This window comes from Lagenorhynchus albirostris, chromosome 18, assembly GCF_949774975.1.
Source record: "Lagenorhynchus albirostris chromosome 18, mLagAlb1.1, whole genome shotgun sequence".
Classification (NCBI taxonomy): Eukaryota; Metazoa; Chordata; class Mammalia; order Artiodactyla; family Delphinidae; genus Lagenorhynchus; species Lagenorhynchus albirostris.
Genome location: NC_083112.1, coordinates 64,987,677 through 65,011,310, shown reverse-complemented (window position 1 = coordinate 65,011,310; position 23,634 = coordinate 64,987,677). Strand labels below are relative to the sequence as shown.

General features: G+C 43.0%; 2 protein-coding genes across 2 annotated transcripts in view; one reads left to right on the top strand and one right to left on the bottom strand.

Annotated features, from left to right (window-relative positions):
* The window catches only part of UGGT2 (UDP-glucose glycoprotein glucosyltransferase 2), a 164,564-nt gene extending 153,682 nt beyond the window's left edge, over window positions 1-10,882 (top strand). Inside the window, exons 37-39 of the mRNA XM_060128687.1 lie at window positions 2,101-2,217; window positions 6,577-6,703; window positions 9,552-10,882. Coding sequence (XP_059984670.1) covers window positions 2,101-2,217; window positions 6,577-6,703; window positions 9,552-9,574 — 267 coding nt within the window. The 3' untranslated portion in view covers window positions 9,575-10,882. The remainder of the gene's footprint in view (window positions 1-2,100; window positions 2,218-6,576; window positions 6,704-9,551) is intronic.
* An 8,158-nt stretch (window positions 10,883-19,040) lies between these two features.
* DNAJC3 (DnaJ heat shock protein family (Hsp40) member C3) overlaps window positions 19,041-23,634 on the bottom strand; it is an 82,381-nt gene continuing 77,787 nt past the window's right edge. The window contains exons 10-12 of the mRNA XM_060128835.1: window positions 21,991-22,123; window positions 20,969-21,117; window positions 19,041-19,250 (exon numbers count right to left, since the gene is read on the bottom strand). Of these exons, the coding sequence (XP_059984818.1) occupies window positions 19,093-19,250; window positions 20,969-21,117; window positions 21,991-22,123 (440 nt within the window). The 3' untranslated portion in view covers window positions 19,041-19,092. The remainder of the gene's footprint in view (window positions 19,251-20,968; window positions 21,118-21,990; window positions 22,124-23,634) is intronic.

Genomic DNA, 23,634 nt, shown 5'->3' with positions numbered 1-23,634 from the left:
GATTAAATATAATGATTAACCATGGAAATTAAGGAAGGGGGGAGTGAAGACATCAGGGGGTAAAGGACAGTGAAATAGTGGTAGGATCAGTTGATTGGAGGTCCCAGTGGGGGTCAAAAGATATTGATATCTGAGTACTTGATGGAGTAAGCTGAAAATCAAGAGGTTGTCAGAGAATGGGAGCATGAAATTGAAATTATAGAGGACTTGGCTAGGATATGACCATGGGAGAAAGTGGCTGAGATAAGATGACAGACCAGGTTGTTTAAGGATTTAAGGAATGGATTCCCAGGAAAAGGGTGTTGGAAGAGGGAACAGTTAACTAGCTTTTATTTATCTTTTTTTAATTAATAGACTATTTTTTTAGAGCAGTATTAGATTTACAGGAAAAAATTGAGCAGAAAATACAAAGAAGTCTCATATTTCTGGGCTCTCAATTCTGTACCATTGCTGTATTTGTCTGTTCTTTTGCCATTACCAATCTCTTAATTACTATAGAATTTATATGAAGACTTCAAATTCAGTAGTATCGGTCCTCTGACTTTGTTATTCTTCTTCAACACTGTGTTGGCTATTCTGGGTCTTCTGGCTTTCATATAAACTTGAGAATGAGTTGGTTGATACCCACAAAATAATTTTCTGGGACTTTTATTGGGATTGTGTTGAATCTATAAATTGAGTTGGGAAGAATGGACATCTTAACACTATTAAGTCTATCTGTGAACATGAAATATCTCTCCATTTATATAGATGTTCCTAGATTTCTTTCATCAGAATTTTATAGTTTTCCTCATGTAGAGCAACATATTTTGTTAGATTTTTTAACCTAGGTTTATTTGGGGTTTTTTGTTTTTGGGGGGGCGGTGTTTGGTACTAATGTAAGTGATGGTGTGCTTTTAATTTCAAATTCCAGTTGTTCGTTGCTGGTATATAGCAATTGACCTTTGTATGTTAACCTTGTATCCTGAAACCTTGCTATCATTGCTTATTAGTTCCAGGAGTTTTTTTTTTGTGTGTGGTATGCGGGCCTCTCACTGTTGTGGCCTCTCCCATTGCGGAGCACAGGCTCCGGACGCGCAGGCTCAGCAGCCATGGCTCACGGGCCCAGCCGCTCCGCGGCATGTGGGATCTTCCCGGACCGGGGCACGAACCTGCGTCCCCTGCACTGGCAGGTGGACTCTCAACCACTGCGCCACCAGGGAAGCCCCAGGAGTTTTTTATTTTTACTGATTCTTAGGATTTTCTGCATAAACAATCCTGTCATCCTCAAAGAAAGACAGTTTTATTGCTTCCTTTCCAATCTTTATACCATTTATTTCTTTTTCCTGTCTTGCTGCATTGGCTAGAACTTCCAGTATGATGACTAATAGGAGTGTTGAGAGAAGAACCCTAAAATTATGAACCTTGGAACTTAGATGGGACAGCTAACACAAGTACTGCTGGTGCCCTCTGGGAGAGAGAGGAAACATGCCCTTTGCCCTGGAATGCAAACAAATATTCTCTGGGAAGGGCTCTGCAATCCCTGGCATATATAAGCAGGTATCTCTGGGAAAGGTGTCTTTAAATCTCTGCAGAGCTCTCTGTCTTTAACTTACTAGGCTCATTTGCCATTTACACATCCTTTTACCCCGGTGCCAGCGATCTTTGCTTAGAAAGCTCTGAGTATGCAGAAATGTGAAAATATTTGTGGAGCATAGTTTGCTGATAGGGAAATGATAAGTCACCTCAGAATCTGGAGAGTGCAGTGTTGACTACATCAACAGTAATAGCAGACACGGTATAAGTGATTAATCCTGGTGTTTCGAGGCAGATAAGAGGTAGAGAGGGCATGTGGAATGGTGGGTTTCTGGGCCTCTCTCTCCACCTCGGATGCTGGGGGTGAAGCCCAGGGCAGGTGCGGTCTTTGTTCCAGTGCACAGGGTCATTCACGACACAAGACTGTTGGGTCAAATTAAGTATTTAAAGCTTCAAAATACAGACACACCTGAGATGTGCATGTTTTTGTAGGATCTGTTCATAATCTAAATGACATCTTCAACTTCTTTCACTCTGACCCTAATTTCTCTACCTCTATGTTTAAATCATTCTTTTTTTCTGTAGGATCTTCCCAACAATATGATTTACCAAGTTGCCATTAAGTCTCTTCCCCAAGACTGGTTGTGGTGTGAAACCTGGTGTGATGATGAATCCAAACAGAGAGCCAAAACAATTGACCTGGTGAGTGTTTGCATCTTCCTCTGTATAAGCAGGTGTGGAAATGTTCCAGTGGAAATCTTTTCTGTATTACAAACGGAATGGCACACGTAGGGCACCCTGCTGCTCAGTCTGTTATTGACTGTTAGGTTTACCTAGGTTGGCAAGTAGAGGGCTGTGCTGGGGGCCCCCAAGACCACCCTCAGGTTTGATGATTCAATAAGAGGACTCACAGGACTCAGAATCATGGCTGTGAAGATATTACAGGGAGAGAATGCAAAGCAAAATCAGGAAAAGGCGCATGGGGTGAAGTCCAGAGCAAACCAGGTTCAAGCTTCCCAGAGTCCTCTCCCTGTGAAGTGACCCAGGACAACCTTAATTCCTTAAGCTACAAGAAGTACAACAACCCATGTGAAAGGTGGTCTATCAGGGCCGCTTACCAGAAACCCAATGCCCAGGATTCTTATTGGGGGCCTGGTCACGGCAAGCCCCCCCTCTGCCTGGCACGTGCCAAGATTCCCAGCATCCAGAAGGAAGGCAGGTGGTCACCGTAAACCACATGTGTTTGCCCAGTTTAGGCACAGTGAGCCATTCTTAGCCGGGAACGGTGGGGACTCTCCTGAAACCCAAGTTCCCAGGTGCCAGCCGAGGGCCAGCCTTGCAAGCACGGGCCTAAGAGTGGTGGTCCCGGGCCTGCCGTGCTCACTCTTTCCTGCACAAGGCCTTTCGAAAGAAGGGCCAAGAGCTGGCTGAAATGTTTATGGATTAGCTGCCATCTTAACATGCCATCAGTTTAGTTGCCCTGCCAATAATTTTCCCAAATAAAGACAACCAAAATAACTCTGTCTACTGAAATTATCCTATACATGTCTATTTTTCTTCATTATTTTTGAGAAGTTTTTTTCTTAGATTTTCATTTTAAGCAGTTTATGCTACACAGTTTAAATCTAGACATGAAATATTTTAAACTAACTTAATTATCCAGCTGTCTAGACATTATATTCCAATACTATATATTATCTTTAATAGTATAAGATATTATTCTTTTTCTGACCATATTGTTTTTATGTGCTAAAAGTATAGAATAATTGTTTACAAGATCTTCACTGAAGAACAGACTGCCAAAATGTTAGAACTCATAATTTTGAATAAAATAAGACAGGGCAATAAAATATAGGGATGTTTCTCCAGATATGTATAGAAAGGTATAGAAAGAAAGTAGCATGCCGCAATGTTAGACTGCAATCATAGGGGATAGAATGTAGCAGAAACAAGATGGCATTGGTAAGAAGAAAGCGACGGAAATTTCTAAAGAGAGGTCAAGAACATTACTGAACATAACATAAGATGTTAAGGTTATGTTGTATAAGGTGGTGACTCATATGTTAGTGACATAAGGTCTCCTTGGGCTCTTCAGTACTTAGATTAACATGAGCTGCTCTAACAAATGCCCATGTTTCCATGGTTTCACATACACCCAGGTTCAGACCTAAGTGGGTGTCCTATCAGTGAGCAGCTTCCCTGTACATCACGACTCAGGGACCAGTCTCCATCCATCTTGTGGCTTCTTCATCCTCTAGGGTCCTGTCATCATCTGTGTCCATCTGGAGCTGATCCATCCAGTATGGCAGCCACATGCCACATGCAGCCATAGAGCACTTAAAATGTGGCCAGTGTAAATTGAGACGTGCCGTAAGGTATGAAACACATCAGATTTTGAAGACTCAGTACAATAACAAGAATGTAAAAATATCTCATTACTAATTTTTATATTGATTACATTTTGACTGATAACATTTTAGAAATATTGGGTTAAACAAAATATAGTATTAAAACTTATTTCACCCGTTCCTTTTACATTTTTATATGCGGCTGCTAGAAAATGTAGAGCTGCGTGTGTGGCTTTCATCCTATTTCTATTGGATAGTGTTGATCTGGAGGGAAAGGAGAAAGGAGTGTGGAGAATGCATCCTGATCCTGAAGGCCTTGGCCCCGTGGTAGGAATTGGTCGTGTGGCCACATCCAGTTGTAACAGGAGCTAAGGATCGTCATTCCTCGATGGGCAGCCACTTCCTAGCAATAGGTCCACATAGAAGAAGAAGGATCGGTGACATAAATTTTGGTGGACAACATCGTCTCTCCCACAGAAACATTTAAAATAAAAATGGAAGAACATGCTCTTTTTGGTCATCTTCTTGGGGAAAAAGTTAACAAGAAAAATCCCAAGGAAATGGCCTAATGGAGAGGAAAAAGCATGATTCCTGGTATTGAAGGTGAGGACGAGAGTGTTTGTGAAGGTCATGATACTGTCTCAACTCCCTTTCAGTCAAGGTTTCTCAGCTGGGGCATTATTACATCTGGGACCAAGTAATTCCCTGTTGTGGAGGCGGACCTGTGCGCTGTACAGGAGGGTGTTTAGCAGCATCCCTGGCCTCTACCCACTAGGTGGCCATAGCCCCCACCCCCCCAACCATTATGACAATTAGAAATACCTCCAGGCCTGGCCACAGCTCCCCTGTGCGGCGTGGTCACCCCACTTAGGCACCGCTGATACAGATTGTAGCGGGGGGCGGAATTGTAGCATAAACTAAGGACAAACATAGTATTTTTGTTTTAATAGTTTCTGACATAGTTAGAAAATAGTTCCATTGTCTTCTTTATATAACACATTGCCTGTGAAATTAATTTCTACAAATAAAATACTGTTTTCAAGTTACTTTAGAAAATATTCCACAATGCAATGAACTGAAAATGTTGGATGAGGAAGGGATTAAGACAGCAGGCCCGGGCCTCCCTGGTGGTTAAGAATCCGCCTGCCAATGCAGGGGACACGGGTTCGAGCCCTGGTCCGGGAAGATCCCACATTGCCGCGGAGCAACTAAGCCTGTGTGCCACAACTACTGAGCCCGCAAGCCACAACTACTGAGCCTGCACTCTAGAGCCCACGAGCCACAACTGCTGAGCCCGCAAGCCACAACTACTAAAGCCCGCGTGCCTAGAGCCCGTGCTCCGCAACAAGAGAAACCACTGCAATGAGAAGCCCACGCACCACAACAAAAACCCAACGCAGCCATAAATAAATAAATAAGACAACAGGCTCATGGTTCATAACTTAGCTCTCCCATAAGGCATGAAGGATGAAGGGGAAAGCAAGTTGGGGCAACTATAAGAAAATGCCGCGTAGAAGTGAGCTTCAGGACACATTCTTTGTTAATGCTTCGTGAAGAGCAGACAGGATGCTTGTGTAACTCTGAAGTTTATGCTCCTCCCGTAGTCTTTCCTGTCTCAGTCAGTGGCATCTCCATTCTTTACGTTGCTCAAGCCAAAGACACTAGGGTCATATTTGATGCCCCTCTTTTCTCACAGTTCACATCCAGCCCATGAGCAAGCCTTGTCAGCGGTACCTTCAAATACATCCAGAGTCAGAACCGTCTTAAACTCCTCCTCTACTTTTTGCCTTTTAACCTTGATTTAATTTCCCAAGAAACTCTATAACAGGACCAACTGCTAATTAAAATTGATCAAATATTAGAGGAACTTTGTAGATGATCTTGTTTTAATTTCGTCCTTTGCAGATGAGAAAAACTAAGATTCTGCCACTGCCCACACCCCCGCCACCACACACACACAGTTTAGTGACTAGGTCTTACTACCAGTACGTGTGGACCGTCCAAGTCTTACTACCAGTAAAAACTGGAACCCTGAGGACTGAGGATCCAAGTCCATTGCTTCTCCGCTGTGCCTGTTAAGCAGGCTAGTTAAATACTTTTAAGGTGTGGAGATTTCTGAGCTACTCTGAATTTCACAACTGTCAGTATTTTGACAAATGAGTTCCAGTTAACTGATTTTTAATATCATAACTGCTAATGAGAACAGAGGCATGTGAAAGAGGATGAATGCTTTTGCCAAAGAAACTCAAGACGTTTCTAAAGGCTGATAAATAGTTTTGTGTATGGAAAACATAAAGTATATACACCCAGGTTTTAGTCTGAAGAAAAGGCAATCAAATACTTATTAATATAGTCTTCTGTGTTCTTTTACAGGATGGTCATATAATTGGGTGTTTTGTGCAAATATTTTACAGAATTGTTTGACAGACTTCTTATGAGCCATCAAAAAGTCTTTAAACAATTTTTGTTTAAAGTTCTGATTGAGGTGTTTGCATTAAATACTTACTGCTTATATAAACTATGATTTGTCATTTCACTTGATCCTTTCTCTATTAAACTAATTCCGGTATTTCAAGTACTTAGTACCTAGGGCCCTGCTTTTTATAAAATGCATTTTGTTTGCTCTAGTGACATAGCAGTGTCCTCAAGTATTTCCTTTATGTTTCCTCGAACATGGTTTTTTTAATTAACAAAGCTTTATTTAAACTTTCAGTGCAATAACCCCAAAACAAAAGAACCTAAACTAAAAGCTGCTGCCAGGATTGTCCCAGAATGGGTGGAGTATGATACTGAGATACGACAACTATTAGATCACCTTGAAAACAAGAAGAAAAATGCAAGTAAGTTATTCTGCAGTGGTGTACGAACCATATGTTGCATTAAGTGAAATTAGAATAGATTACAGACTCAGTCCTTGGTGAAGTTATCAAATGATTAGGTCAGAATTTCTTTACCAAAGTCCGTGACTTGATTACAAATTTCATTTTTATGTGGAATTAAGCTCGCAAATTTAAAACATGGATAGAGAATCTATTCCCCCATGGATATAGCTTCAGATCATCACATAGTCAGTATAGTATTAACCTCCTGACATAATGTAGAGGTGAAAAAAGTAAAAGAAACACTTGTCTTTAAGACACACTGAATTTCCTAAATATGAAAATCCAAGCCCTGAAGTTTAATAAAAGCCTTACATAGCTAACTACAATATTACCTCCTGTCTCCTAAATTAATCTGGTACATGGTATAGGTTTCCCCATGAAAAGTTGGTTCCTGGATCTAGTAGCCTTGGTCATGACTAGAGGGTGATTTGGATTAATTTGTTTCCATTTCTTAGACTTAAAAAACTGAAAAAAAAAAAAAAGTAACATAAAAAACTGAGGTTACCTTAGCATTTCATCACCACCCTACATAAATCCTCAACACCAATAAATATGTGGGATATTCTTCTAAAGCTGATATTAACTTCTTGATTACTTCATAATCCCCTTTCCTGGTCAGTGCCTGTCTCTATTGTCCTTTGCTCTTTTTTAAAAGTAGTACTGAGCTTCTATTGTGTTCCAGTCAGTAGGTTAGAGACTTTCACAGGTTAGACTAGTTAATCCTCACAGTAATTCTTTCTAGTAGTTCAGAATATAATTCTTATTTTCCTCAGCTTTACTTTTTAGGGAGGCTGAAATGATTATATATAAAATTTCTCATATAAGCATGAAATTCTGTTTCATCTTGACTCTGTTTTCCTTCACAAAATCAGTGTGTGTTTTCTGAGCAGTTCAGTATTTAAAACACACCCAAGCATTTTTAATACTGTAGTATAAAGGTGCCATTTCAATTCAGAAGAAGAAAGATTATTCTCTAAGTGGTGTAACTGTTTTCAAAGGGAGAGAAGGAAAGAAGGCAAAAAAGGAAGGAAGAAAGGAAAATTCACATAATTACCTCACAAGCAATTTTAAAGGTATAAAAAATGTTTCTCTTCTCAAATTGGAAAGAGTTAAAGGATTAATAATACCCAGCATTAGCAAGGGTATTGACAAGTAAGCACTCTCGTACCTACAGTAGCTGTATAAATTAAGGAAATTTTATAATATGCATAAAAAATTAAAATATATGCCCTTTGACCCAGCAATTCACAAGAAACTTACATTTAAACGAGAGAAATTATGCATGTATATACATGTTTGTTACAGCATTGTTTTTAATAATGAAATAGAATCTGTCCATCAATAAAGGATCGATTGCATAAACACTGATACATACAATGAAATATAATGTAGCCTTTCAAGAGAATTGAGACAGATTTGTGCTGACAGCAAATTTTTAAGTTAAAAAATAGGTTATAGAATATTTATAATGTTATTGACCCACATCTTAATTAAAGAAAAATTGCATGTCTGTGTATGTATGGTTTTGTATGGTTATATGTATAAATAAGAGAGGTTTTACAGAAGAGATTTTTGGGTTTATTGCTTTTTTTTTTTTTTTTTTTTACCGGTACGCGGGCCTCTCACTGTTGTGGCCTCTCCCGTTGCGGAGCACAGGCTCCGGACGCGCAGGCTCAGTGGCCATGGCTCACGGGCCCAGCCGCACCGCGGCATGTGGGATCTTCCCGGACCAGGGCGCGAACCCGTGTCACCTGCATCAGCAGGCGGACTCTCAACCACTGCGCCACCAGGGAAGCCCAAACTGTTCTATTTTTAGCCTTCCACTTTTTGTCTTGGAATAAACACCAGGCTGTTTCTTTCTGCAATGCAGAAGAAGGAATGAGAGTGGAGAGCTGAGGTGCACAGATTTTCCATACAGTCCTTCAGTTAATTGCTTCACTGGGTGATGTACTCCCCACCAGTGTTTTCTGTTAGGAGGCTTTCCCAGGCTTCTCTTTCAAGAAAATCAACTCATCATCTCGGCTGTGTATTCTGTTTTCCGCGTTTAGAAATTCGTTGATAACTCTGCTCCAGTGTTGTCTCATAACCACTTCTCCCATTGTCTTTATTGCTATTCCCTTTTATATTTCTTATCTTTCCAGTGGAGTTTAGTGGAGAGATATAGTCTGCCATCTTGAATTATGGAACAGGATCCATTTTAAGTGTATATTAATTAATTTCTGCCTGAAAATATCATTTTGAATTTTCAGTGTTCTTAAATCAGTATGCGACAGCTCAATGATGCAGAAGGTGAGGAAACCATTTTGATCTCTAAGGGTCTTCGCTAGTACTGATTCTCACATTTGTACAGTATTTGTGTCTGTGTTTGAATGCTCTGTCCTCCCATCTTAGATGAGGACCATATATGTCTTCTGCTTTTTGTTGTTCCGTTACATTAATAACAGGATACTTTGTACGTGGTGAGTAATCTGTTGGTACTGTTCAAGGCCTCTATTGCCAGGCAGGGTGCTAGGTCCCGAAGATAACAAAGATAAATAAGGTGTGGTCCTTGTTCTCATAGACTCATGGGACCTGGCTTCTAGGTGGGTAAGGAGGCAAGGAGTTACGATACAATGTAACAGATACCGTAACATAGAAAGAGCTATTCTTATGGCACATAATGAAGCAAGTAGGTACTAAACTAACAAACAAGAGGATCCTCAGGGAGCACCTATGCTTTTTATTATATTAATTCATACCTCAGTCAGGTTTTAGCTAATGTGATGTTTGAGATTTCAGGAGCTAAATAAACTTTCCTCCCCTACAGTTTTGACACATGATGAACTCTAGCACGGGCCTGTGTAAGAAGATGAGAAAGTATGACGAGAAATCTGCCACCTGCTGGGGAAATGTGGAACTACTGCTAAGACTTCTGAAAGTTTCATTAAGGATCAGTGACATATTCTTCAATTTAAATTATTTAAAAATACATGTGTTTAATGTATTGAATAAGTTTAAGTTATATAAGCAATGGCCATTGAGTATTTAAAACTAGATTGTTCCTCTTTCCTGATTGCTTCAAACAGTGTTTTCACCAGTTAAAGTGATAATTTTGCCAGATAACCACGTAGAAGAACGTATCTGACTAGCTGGTCCTCATGGGGAATTAGCAAACCACCTACATGTTTGGATATTCCAGCTCTATGTGCATCCATATTTCTTCATTCAAAAGATGCTTTTAAATTAGAGAAATCTATTTTGTGTTTTTTCTTCTGAGAAAGAAGGACTCATGGTTATCTCCGAATAATTTTTTTTTTAAAGTAAGCCCATTTACACCTTAACTGTTGTTTTAAAATGGAAGTAGTGTCACACTGTAATTATTTTGTTTATCCTAAACTATATGATGTTTTAATCCTATGCAGTATTTGTATTTTTTTAATGTTTCTAATTTTTATTTCATAAAACGATATTCATGGGCTTATGGGGGTATATATGTATTCTTTTTAAAAAAGAACTGGCTAGTTTTATAGAAACTTAGTTAAGAGTGTAAACAGTTTGTTTTCCTGTTTTATATTAATAATAGATGAATAGGAATAGTAAATGTTCGAAAACTATCCAACTATTCTAGAATCATAGGATCTTGGGACTGGAGAAGACCTCAATGTCATTTGGACCCTGTCCCCTGAAGAAGCTGATTGAATAGGGCTGAGGTGAGCGTGGGAAATCATGACTGTCCAAGAAGCTCTCCAGATGACTCCGGTGATAAGTGAGGTTTGAGGAACAGCCCCCCCTTACAAGGCCCTGCCAGGTGGACTCTCAAGCCATCTTGGAACCTTCCAGGGCCACGTGGAACTGTCTGCCTCTGGAGACTGGCTGGTCCATCTTTGGACAGCTCCGTACGGAGTTCCACAGTGAGCCGAAGCTGTCTACCAGCGGTCTCTACTCTCGCTCCTTTGAGCTCTTCTGAACGAACCTAATCCTTCTCTATTGGATAGCACAGCCCAGAGTATTTGAAAATAACTACTTTGCCCCCAGCAGCTTCATTCTTCCTATTGAGAGATCACAAGGCCTCTCCCTCTCCCTGTAACCTTCCCTTTGTTACTTGTTTGGGTTTGTCTGTGATAAAATGGAGTGTTCCAGGTGTGGCCTGGAATGGAAGTAGATTGTTCCTGTGGGTTCCAAGGGTCCTAAGGGATGCTGTCAGAGGCTTGAGTGGTAACTTGGCCTGGGGGGAAGACCCCAGTTCCATGGGGTCTCCGGTTCACTCCTCTTTGGAGTCGGGGCTTGGTGAGAGGTAAGAGTCTCTGTAAGCTTCTAGCTTAGACCAGATGCTCCAGCCCAGGTCTGCTGTGGTGCTTTAGGCAGAAGCCCCAGCTGACTGTGAGATGGTACTTCACTAGGTAATGGCACCCGATTTCCACACTTATTACTAACTACCATCTCCAATATGCTAGATTCTGTATTTCATGGAATATAAGCTAAAATTGCAGAATAATGTAGTTTGTAGCTTGTGATTTGAATGGCTAAATTTTCCATGTCTCATTTCCAGATGAATGATACCTTATATCTAAAAATCCAGACTTATAAATATTTCTTTACAGGGAGATTCTTTTATAAAATGGCTAACTTTTACGTCCAGTGCATGTAGAGCGCAGCGGCATACAGAGCTCTGCCCTCCTCGGGGACGCGCTAGGGGAACTGAACCGCAGCCCACCTTGGAGCGCAGGGCAGCCCTCGCAGAGAACGCCACCAGCTCCGCTGCCCTGAGGGCGCTGGAAGGTAGCCCGAGGCCTCCCACATACATTCCTGACCCTGAATTCTGGTGTTCAGGTGCAGGCCCTATAGCAAATTTTAACAAAAATCAAATCCTAGGAGAGAGCAGAGACAAACGGTATTTCCCATTCTGAGAAGTTGCAGTCCACTTTTCCTTCCTCCTTCTCAGAGGAAAGTCGGAACAGAGCATATCTGAGAATTAGGAGGTTTTGAGTTTTAACCATGAAAAGACATTTAAGTTTGGGGTATAAGTTTTGGTATAAGGTAAACCCAGAATATAAGACTGAAGACAGTCCAAAGTCTTCATGCCTCCCAGATGCTTTGGTACCAGTGGTTAGATGTTGGAAGTGCCCATCCTTCGGCTCCAGTTATCCTCAAGTTCAGGGAACAATGAAGCTCCTAGAGGGAGAGCATAGCATACTTCCAGGAAGCACCACAGGCCGTCAGCCTGGGCTTACAGACAAAATCAGGCTTTTCTTTTTTTTTTTTTTAAGGGAGGTAATTTTTTTAAAATTAATTAATTTATTTATTTTTGGCTGTGTTGGGTCTTCGTTTCTGTGCGAGGGCTTTCTCTAGTTGCGGCGAGCGGGGGCCACTCTTCATCGCGGTGCGCGGGCCTCTCGCTGTCGCGGCCTCTCCCGTTGCGGAGCACAGGCTCCAGACGCGCAGGCTCAGTAGCTGTGGCGCACGGGCTTAGTTGCTCCGCGGCACGTGGGATCTTCCCAGACCAGGGCTCGAACCCGTGTCCCCTGCATCGGCAGGCGGACTCTCAACCACTGCGCCACCAGGGAAGCCCCAGGCTTTTCTTTAATAGTAAAAATGTAGTTTGACACAAATGGGAGCCTGCCCAAAGAAACGGCTGCTCCCATGGGTCAGGTCCAGCGCCTGGGAGGCAACCAGACAGCTGCTACCACCCAGAAGACCCAGATGAATAGTGTTCAAGGCAATAGGTATATGTCAAGTCAGACTATCCTTCAGTAACTAAAGCATAGCTAAGAGAATTTTCTTCTCTGAGATACAGCAGCAAAGAAGTTGGTGGCATTTAACTTCCCGTTGGAACACATTAGACTGTTCATCGAAGGGCTCTGACGTTATGTCTCAGATCCCTGGTTCAGAGATCAAACGAAAAGTGCTAACGGATCCAGGCTCAGTACCACGACGTCTCAGTCACTTCCCAGCCCCTGTCTTGCCCACTTCTGTTCAGCAGACTTAAGGGGGTCCTCCTTCTTCCAAAGAACCAATTGATTTTAAGACCTTACTTTTGGTGGCAAAGTGAGGGAGGTGAGGCACAAAGGTTCAGGACTTTGGTGGTGAGCGTGCAAACAGGCAACTCTCTGATGGCAGCACGTGGTCAGGGGTGCCAGCCCACCCTGTAACCACTCAGAAAATGAGTCGAAGTGTTAGGTAATGGGACAGCTGTTCCCCATTTTGCCGTGTATTAGCCCAGCTTATCAAATATCAAATTCTATTTTCTGAGAAATTCTAGAGTGAAGTCTCTTTACTTAGAACCTACTGTTAACAGCTTCGTTTACAGACTCCAGATTTGGAGAATCATCTTGTCGCCTACAGTTCATAATTACTTGAATTTAAGTGTATTTCAATCGTGATCCTGCCCAACGGTGTAAGGTTTGCATCCTACGTGATTTCACTTTAAAATCAAAGGTTTTGATTACAGTGGAAGGACGAAAGGTATTCAAATTCTAAAAGACTGGTTCAAGACCAAAAGATTTGAATGACAAAGGCTCTGGGTAGCCCAGTGTTTAAAATTTGAGGCAAAGTCAGAGAAGGAGTAATTTTGGTACTAGCCTTGCTGAGTAAGATGAATTGCGAAGTCAACATAACTAACCATACGGTGGAGTATCTAATCTAGTCCAGAGCGCCAGGCTCAAACTCCCTTATAAACAAAAGTCAGCAAACCCACCACTGGTGTGTAGGCTTTCCTTTGTTTTCCCACAGTCTGCTTCCACCAGAAAAATGTTTCCAGTTTCGGCCGAAGGCCAATAATCTAGGTCTTCCTAACCTGAACAAATCCAACAAATATCTAAGTACCTACAGTGCGCGAGGCTGTCCTTTGGGAGTTACTAGGCCAGTTTAAGTGGCATTCACTAAATATCCAAATGAAAACGCTGGGCAGGGAAAGTGTCAGGAAGGCGCGAGAAAGTGACATTTAGGTGCAAAGGGAAGTAGGAGGAAGTGCACACCGGGCGCAGACTAGCAAGGGGGTAGTTTTGTTCCTTTTAGGACGAGGAGAGGAGGGGGTGGGGAGGCTGGAGCCAGGTGCACAAGGTGACCTAGGGGAGTTTATCAAGTACGTGGAGCGCTTTGGTGATCTGACCCCAAAGTGCAGTGAAGTGCTCTCACATTCATCAGTGTTAATCCAGAACCTCTCCGGGAGTATTTCTATGCCTGCATTGTTTCCTAACAGTTAGATTTATTCATAACATCATTCCTGACTATATCGGGTAGAAGCTCTTGGATAAGGACAAATAGCCTTATTTGGGATCTGAGGATGTGATTTTTCTTCATTGCACAGCGTCCGAGACAAAATTCCCCTGGCCTAAGGCCATGTTGTACAGAGCATTCGCTGCATGTTGACCTACCAAGAGGAAGAGAAGCTAGTTTGCCTGCACTAAAATCTTGCCACTGTAGAATGAGGTCTTTCCACTTTTATGAGGCTTTAGTAACCTGCGGCAACAAAAGCGTAAGCACTGCCGGAAATACAACATTGCAACAGGTGGTGTGTGTGAAGGAGTATTAATAAAATCCTAAGAAAACTGCAATACAGTGAAGGATTGTTAGAAGTTATCCTTTGCTATCTTTAAAGAATCTTCCACAGAGAGAAAAATCACATCCATGTAGGGCAACCGGTCTTAAAAAATCCATTACATAGATAAATACATACATACAAATGAGAGACTATTCTTATAGAAATCTCCTGTAAGAGCAGGGAAACATGCAAATAACACAGACTTAAATCCACCAAGAAATGCTGCAAGCAGTGGTTTCTCCTTCGTGCTTTTTAACAATGTTCAATTCCAATTTCCTCAGGAAGACCTTGGAACTCCTCCTGCCAGTGGCCCTTCCAAATCCGGCTGCTCGGTCCCTCGCGATATTAGAACTGGAGGAGATGCTTCTCCCAGTAGACTGACCTTAGTGAAGGCTGGAAATGTATTCAAAACAAGACTGCAACCTCGGAGTTGTCACCTGGAGGCCTCCTTGTTAGAAACTGAATCCTAGCGTGAGGCAGTGACAGATGACTGCGCATCTCATGCTTCTGTTGATCATCTGTTGATCTCCAAGGAAGGACTGACTCGGTGGATAGAGGTTTGCGGAGTTCAGGGTCTCTGGGGTGTGACCCATGTGCCTTAAGACTGGAGGGACTGGATTTCTTGGGCGTGAGGGTAGGAAGGGGAGGGGATCAGGGCTTGCAACCCCTGAGGGGCTGGCAGGCTGGGCTCTGCCCTCCTGTGCTCTCCCCTCCTGTGCGCGGGCAGGCAGCCCTCAGGCCTGTTGCAGGCGCTTGCAGTGTCTTCAGACGAAGGCTCATTGATGATGTGTTGCTAAGGTAGGTATCATGATGATTAAGAATGTGGAAACTGCTTTCGGAGAAAGTTCTCTAAGTATTCTAGCTGTCCTGCAGTTTTAGGACACGCAGAATACACGAAGAAATCTCCTTTTATTTGTAGTTAGAGACCTGACTGAGGTAAGCCGCAGTGTCCCCACCACCCCTTTCAGAACTTTTAACAGAAATGTGCATGTTATGATATAAAAGGGAAAGTCCTCAGAGCCAACCTAAGTGTTAGATTTTGATGGTACTGAAAGTGAAGAACCGCCACCTGTTAAGGCCTCACTGTCCTAGGACCTCGGGGGGCTGGGTTACGAGACTGTAATCATTTCTGCTTTTTGCGCTCTTCCTGCAGCTCGTGTCAAGCAGGAGCCCTCTGTCACCTCAGTAGCTGATTACGTGTAAAGCAAAGTTGGAAAACAGACTTCACCAGAAGACTGAAAGCAAGAAAGTACTCATTTGACCATAAATATTTTTATTAAATGTGAAAATACACGGGCATAAAAATAGTACCCATATTTGTAGACATGTCTGAGACCCATTTCAGTTAATGTTCGGTGGCGTTTTTACTAAGACACTAAATTGAGATGGATTAAGTTACTTCGTCTTGTCTCATTCAAACCAACCACAGTAGGAGTAACGGCCTAACTGATCAGACATCTCCAGTGCTTCCCCTCCCCTGTGCTCTGCTTTCCACTGCACGGAGGAGGTTCAACCCACAGAGGCAGAAACAAAGTCTGTTTACTATACACAAAGCCACGCAGTGGCTAATTTTACTCTTAAATCATTCAGCAAATGAGATCATTAAACAAAACGAATTATCCCCACCTATTAACATCATTTGCAATTACAGAATAAACTCTGCTACTAACAAAAAAGGAATGATCTGATTTAGAATAAGGATAATTGTTGGTAAATCAGCATTTGCCTTCTTCCTTTATAAACATGGAAAAGTCAACTACATTCAACGTAGCTGCATGAATTTCTCTAGGTTAACCACTGGTGTGTACTCGGTGAAAACTGCACGGGGCCAGTCACCGGTGCCCTGTCCCTCTAAGGAGGCGCAAGCCTGACTGAGGAGACATTTTTAACGAAGCATCTTGTGCCCTTTTTTCATGGTAAATGTCACATACAACTTCTGACCGATTTCATGCTTTACAGGTGAAATCTTTCATTTTCCACCATGAATAGAAAATGGTGCCAACTTAAAACTGCAATTCTTTTAGCTTTTTTCCTTCATACTTGGTTATCAGTAGTATCTTTCTCTTAAGCTGTGGGTAGTTTTTACATTCCATTATCAGAGTCCCAAAAAGTTCTGTTTTCATACTGATACTTAAACTTTTAATACTGCCTGAAGAGAAAAATGTTTTAAAATTAGTATTGTTATATCCAATTCACATTAGTAAACTATTGAAGTCGTTCTCCAGTTTTTATTTTATCCATGTTAAGAAAGCACAAACTTTCAGAAGTGGGCATTAATTTACCCTCTCTTTTTAGAACTTCTTCAGGTTTATAGGCTGATGTGTTGAATACTTGTTGCTGTGGGAGAATATCCATTTACAGGCCAGCGATACTTCACTTCCGGCGCTCACTGAAAAGGGACGGAGGAGTTCAACAGGGAACGTAATACAGCCACGGCTGGGCGCCCCGCTCCTTTGGCTTTTCCAGAGAGCACCACACCGGTTACCCGGCACCCGCGGGACCGGTGGCGACCTCCTCTGTCAGGCCGCCAGGACGGACGAGTGTCCCTTCGCACTCCCAGCGCTCTCCTCGGTCACTCTGAAAGAAGCGTGGAGTGACCACCTTCCCAATCACGCGGATGCCAGAAGACCGCTGATGACCCTCACGGCTGGAACTTCAAGGTCGTTATTTTCTTCATTAATTAGCAAAACAACAGAGCCCAGAGAATTTCTGTTTGTGGCGTTGGCGCTGGGCACCATACTTGCTTCTCCCTCTTTACTGAAAACGAGTAACTCTCTGCACATTTCCACTACGATGACTAAAGTCCGTCCACGGTAAGGCTTTAGGAACAGGATTTATAGTTATTACAGGTGGAGAAAAAAGTGAAGCAAACAGCCCTCTCGGCGGCGGGGTGGCAGTCGGCGGGGTGATGGGTGCCCAGGACGTGTGGCCCGCCTCCAGCCCTTCCAGCTCCTCTTCGCTGCAGCCTTGCACCCTCTCCTCCGGATAGAACGGCAAGTGGTTTGATATTTCCCTCCTTCTGATTCTGTGTGAAAACTCTTACTTGTGAAAGTCAGTAGAGGCCATCGCTAGATTTCAGAGAGTTCACAGTGACATCATATATGAAAGAACCAGATTGAAAAATAAATTGCTGATGTAACTAATGAAGTAACAAGATTAAAGAAACAAAAATGAATTTCCCTTGTAAATTACTTTCACACTGACTTGAATTTTGAGACATTAAAACAAAATGAGAGCTGCAAGCTGTTTGCTAGTTTTCAAAATGCAATCTTAAGTTTATTGGTAAGAAGTAAACTTCTAAATAGATGCAGAAAGCACTCACGTGTTTTGCTCATCTCAACTATATGTTTTGTCTCAGTTTAAACAACTTTTTTCCACGCATGTTTCAGGATGACTGTAGAAGAAAACGATTTGTGCTTGGCTGGCTGTTGTGGATATTAGCAGTCAGGACGGTCCCTGCAACTCAAAGAAAATGCTTGATTTCCTGAAAACAATATATTAAGCCTATCCTGCTTAAATTGCTTCAGAATGCTCTGAGGCAAAAACAAAAACCTTTCCAGAATGTAATAATTTTTATCTAAAGTAATTCTCTTAGATTTTAAATGCAGCATCATAATTCCATAAAAATTTCGTGTTCTTGATTAAAGTAACTCTTTTTTTTTTTTTAGGGAAAAAGTTATCCAGTATATAAAGAAAGACTGAATAGTTCATTTCTCTTAAGAAGAAGGTATCCCAAGAAGAGATGCCATGTTGATAGTAGACATACAGCTGGAGCTGACTAGATCTGTAAACCTGTTTTCTGTTGTTTTCTGGCAGAGAACATCCAGAGGCATCAAGGTCTGAAAAAGGGGCAGGCCTGCTATTTAATGCCCACCTCAAAACAGTCCCACACGAGCACCCACGGGCCAGGTAGGCCAGGACCTAAGAGATACTGTCTGCTGTATTTACTAAAAGTGGGAAACATGGCGTTCTGTTTGTTTATATTGACTGAGCGACTTTACATTTCTAAGCCAATCCTGTTACAGGAAATGCTGTTTAACTCACAACTTCGGTTGTTGTTAAAGTATTTCATTCTGCACTACAGCAATATTATTTTAAATACCACTGCTATATTATCTGAACCTATTTTACATATTACTTTTTCGTTTGTTGTGTTTCATATCAAAAGGGCCAGTAGGATTTACAATTAATTCTATTTCAGTGATTTTCAGTATTCCTCTGCAGGTACTGAACAAAAAAACATACATGCTTAACATCGGTCCAAATCTAACCCTGGCTCCAGCGACTATCATTCGGTAGCAGGTTTTCTAAAAGACAGGCTCTGCCCACCTTCCCTGACAGCCACATTCATGCTCGTAGAGAGATGGGAATGCATGTGGAAATTTAACACATTCACAAATGACTGGACTGACCAGAATCTAAGCAAAGTTGTCCCTAAGAACATACAGCTCAGAATGTTCATTCCTCTGGGAGAATCCTGACACCACAGCTCCTCACAAATGCAGGCACTGACAGACACGTAAGCAAGGATGTGAAGAAAAGAATTGCCGCGTGCTCCAGTGTAGAAAAATACAAATTCTGCGCGCCTGTCTCAGACTCCTTCGTCCCGACGTTCACAGCCCAGACACAGAACCGAACCGTTCCCCTGCCTCCCGCCCTCACAAACCCATCAGCCTCAGGTCTAAACGGGTAAGAACAGGTATTTCCTATGAAAACAACTCTTTGGTCATGGACAAACCGAAAGACTGAAATTTTTTTTCATTAAGATCCTGGAACAAGGTTTTTTGTGTTTAATCTTTAAAAAATGAAGAGCAGAAAAACAGCTGGTTTAATTGAAGTGGAATTTAAATCTAAAAGGTCCGCCTGAGCTGAAGGGATTGAACCCTTGCCATGAGTTCCAGCTTCTGTGGAAAGGGTTGCCGCCCCCTCCTTGTTGGCTTTCTGCATCCAGGGGATCTTCTCCGTCGTCAAACTTCTTCCTCATCTCTGTAAAAGAAAGCAGCGAGCTAAGAGCCAGGCGCTGCCAGAGGTGTGGGCTGAGGCGGGGTCTGAGGACCACACCCCTCGGTTACCGAGACAACCGTGACCGACTGATGCTCAAGAATCCAGCCTCCCTCTCCCACCCAGATCACAGGTTTCAGGAGAAACCAGTCATGGAGAAGGCGGTGAGGTTCAGGGTTGAAAATGGATATTCATGCAAGTTCGGACCCCCTAAATCTTCTCTCACAAGAAGCTACCCAAGGAAATTCTTCTCTGGGAAAGCCGAGGAGTTGCAGGGAATGAGACCTCAAAGTCACGCACGCTCTTCTGATGACACGGCCGTGTTCACCGTCCTAACTCCAAGCATCAAGTCAGCCAGGCGAACCTCATCAACCCATGAAGCGTCTGGGGCCTCACTATTAAATCTGAACAGAAGGAAGGCTCCCCAGACCTGAGGGAGGGAGGCGCCCTATCGTACAGGCCAGGAGGCCACCTCCACTGCTGTGCCTGTCAGTCCGGAGCGAAGCCCGTGATGAGACAGAGGCCAGTGCAGACACGTGGGAGACAGGAACCCTGGAGGCAGCAGACGAGCAAGCTAGTATCCTCATAGGAACAGCTGCCATCTTTACAGTAAGGACGGGGGCTGAGAAGAAGGCACAGAGGACAGAGAAGAACTCCTAGTAACCAAGGGTGCAGCTCTCTTCTCGATGCACGCGGCTCTGCCCGCAGGCCCCCTGCTCCCCTCAGGGCTCAGCTCCAGAGCGCCTCACCTGCCCGCTGCACACGCTAAGGACAGAGCCATTCACGGGCATCGACGTGTGCAGAATAAAAGAACAAACAGTATGTATCCTCCTGTACTCGTTAAGTAACTCCTCCCTCTCTCACTGGATTATAAATTACTTGAGAACAAACATCATTTACTTTCAATTCCATAGCATAAGTAGTTCAGAAACTTGTCAAATGGGCATAAAATGTGATTTCCTTCTATTTTGTTAAATTTGTCTAGCTCAAGTCATAGTTTCTGCTCCCACTGACATGGAAAGCCACAAAAAAGCAGTAGGTAGTAGCTTAACATGAAATTCCCTCTGGAAATGTCAAAGCACTGCTCGGTAATACCTAAATTCTTAAACCGTCTCCTTCATTTTCCAGGTCATTTTAGCTTATGATGAAATAACATATCAACCAGTAAATCGAATGACCATTAGAGCTCGAGCACAATTCCTGGGGAGACACTCTCAGAGGGGGATCTGCCCCTGTCCCACCACTGCACATTCCTGCCTGGCGGTCCACATCCTCATCAAGCTCCTGTAAGTTTGGTATAAAAATTCACATTGATCTGTGAAGCTGGAAGGAACGAACCTAAGAGGATCCCTCTTGTTGTACTTGCATTATCATTGGTGAAAAAACCTGAGGCCCAAAAAAGTTCTAGGACCTTATTCAAAGAGAGATAAGAGTCACCCTCAGGCCTTCTGATTCCACACTTGGTGGCGTCTCCACTGCACTGTGCACATGAGGGGCCCTAGAGTCTGACAAGGGTAGACATGAAAATGGGCTTCAGGGACCATCACCAGCTCCCGAGCTCAGCCCCAGGGGGCCCACCCACCACGCGCCCCACTGTCCACTCCTGACACGGCCTCTAAGACGGGCAAAGGAATAGAGCTAAGAAGTCGCTAGTCACTGACGCGGCCATTTCAGGAGAACAGAAACATTAAAGCAAGCAGTACCTGGATCGGAGAGGACTTCTTTAGCAGCTGCTATGTCAATGAACTTTTTCTCAGCTTTTTTCTTTTCTTCTTCATTCTGGAAGTTATCTGGGTGCCACTGCAGTGCTAATTTTCGGTATGCTTTAATGATTTCTTGTTTTTTGGCATTTCTGAAGGGTGGTAAAGTTAATTCATAATCATTAGTTAAGAAGTGTCCAACATACAGCCAGGAGGAGCTAAGAGGGGCAGTTAGGGAGACCCCACTGGCAGATCAGCAGCCCGGTTTTCTGAATACCGCATCATAACCGGCTGAGCGTCTCCCCCAGACCCTTACAGGCGCCAGGCCTCCTGATGTCAGAATCTCACCAGGAACAAATTTAAGTGCTCCTGAGCTTTACAATTCTCCCTTAAGAAAACTGCACTGATGCATTTTTAAACTTTCTGAATTTCCAAACTACCATGATTCGATTCTTGGCATTAAAAGAGACACTGACTCTTTGAAGCCCACTTTGTATTTTGCTCCTGGCTTATTAGCTTACTCAAAAGAACAAAGTTTCAGACTGTTGATTGAAAGATTGATGGTTCCCCTGTTCAGGGAAGGTGGGTCTAATATAAAAGCAGGTATTGAGTAAATTACATTCTCCCTGTGCCTTCAAGTTCATTCTGAAAGTGCCACTTTATTTTTAGGCCTAGAGAAGTTATCTTTTCCCCAACCCCTCCCTCCCTCCTGTCCCCACCAAAAGAAAGCTCACTCCCACCTCTTTACCCTTCTTAAGAAATCTAGGCCCAGGACCTATTCATGCCACAGTGTCCTTTCTTTGTCACCAACTACTAATTCTCCATCATTGCATGACTAGTCTCTATCAAAGAAATTTATCTGTAATATATTCAAAACAGCTTTATGATGTTCAAGAGTGTTAGGGTTTAATCTATGACTGAAATTACCTAAGAAAAGGAAATGAATCAGAGGGAAAAAAGAGCAACAATTAGCTTTAAAACAGTTGATTAAAAATAACAATGTGAATTTTAAATTTATAATTCACCTTTTTACTCCCAAGATTTTATAATAATCTCGTTTCTGTGACTGTTTCAGTAGCCTCTGTGCTTTCTCTAGACCTTCTCGAATCTGCTGGTCATTCTCATTGTGTTCCTGAGCAGTTTCATAGTCCTGAATAGCTGTCAAAATACGTTGAAGACAGTGCTGTTAAAATGAATTAAATGTGTGACCTTTACATACCCTGCAAATGTGATAAGTCACCATCCTCAACCCCTTCCTTTGCCATTACTAAGAGCCTAAGAAGTGATATCACCTTAATAATTTTGTTCAAAACCACAAAAGGCATAATTAAGGCTGAATTAGGTAGCCTACTGCTCCCGTTCAGTAAAAGCCACACTGCTTGCTTACCTGCCCACCCTCCCACATTACCTTCCCCACAACCGTAAGGTGTCTTAATATCAGCACTTTAGGCAAAGCAATGAAGTGCCTGTTGCACAGGAAAATACGACAGCAGCCAAGAAAAGCTTCGTGGGTAGCTATGGGGCCACGGTTCAGAAGGGTGCGAGGCTCAGAGACCTGGAGAAACCATCAGCAGTCAGAATGAGCAGTTCACCCACAGGTTTCAACACAAACTATTACAAACCTGATTTTTTTTTTTTTTTTTTTTTTAAGTATCAATCAAAACAGAAAGACAGGGCTTCCCTGGTGGCGCAGTGGTTGAGAGTCCGCCTGCCGATGCAGGCAGGGGACACGGGTTCATGCCCCGGTCTGGGAGGATCCCACATGCCGCGGAGCGGCTGGGCCCATGAGCCATGGTCGCTGAGCCTGCGCGTCCAGAGCCTGTGCTCCGCAACGGGAGAGGCCACAACAGTGAGAGGCCCGTGTACCGCAAAAAAAAAAAAAAAAAAACCAGAAAGACACATACAGTCCTGGTATGGGAAGTCTGATGACAATTCACATGGCATCTTTCTTTTCATATTATTTTAAATATTTAGAAAATACCAGGCCTCTGGATATCTAACGTCATGCAGAGCAGAGGCCGCTCCTTAGAAGGACCTGCTGGCAAGCCTGGCCCTTGGCTGACGACTGGCAAGTTGGGTTTCAGCAGTGCTCCCACCCTTCCCTGGTAAGAATGGCTGGCCTACCTAAACTGTTTGTATAAACCATGTGGTTTATGCTAAACATCTCGCCTTGTGGGCATTTTGGTGCGGGCTAGGCAGAAGGTGCCTACCTGGCCAGCCCCCAGTAAAGACCCCCGGGCCCTGGTTCTCCGAGGAATTAAGCTTGTCTTGCTTGATTTCACAGACTCTTGGAACCTTCCACCCGGTTGCCTCTGGATATCACCCATGTGCCTTTTCCCTCTGCTGATCCTGTTTGTATCCTTTCATTAGGATAAGTCTTAGCCCTGAGAACAACTGTATGCCGAGTCCCAGTGTCCTCCTTCTGAACCACCTAATCTGGGGGTAGTAATTTTTCTCACTGTCCTCCTTGGACAGAGAACTTAAATAATGGATTGTTGAGTTCAAATTCTCATTTTTTATGGAAGTGCATTTCACTGTGGGAAAGCCATCTCTCTGGATAACAGGCCTGAGCATTCATCTTGGCAACAGCTAATCCTGGAAGGGGTTTAAGAAGGCACCTTGGGCAGGTTTAAAATGAGACAGATATTAGAATAAGGTGGACAAATTTA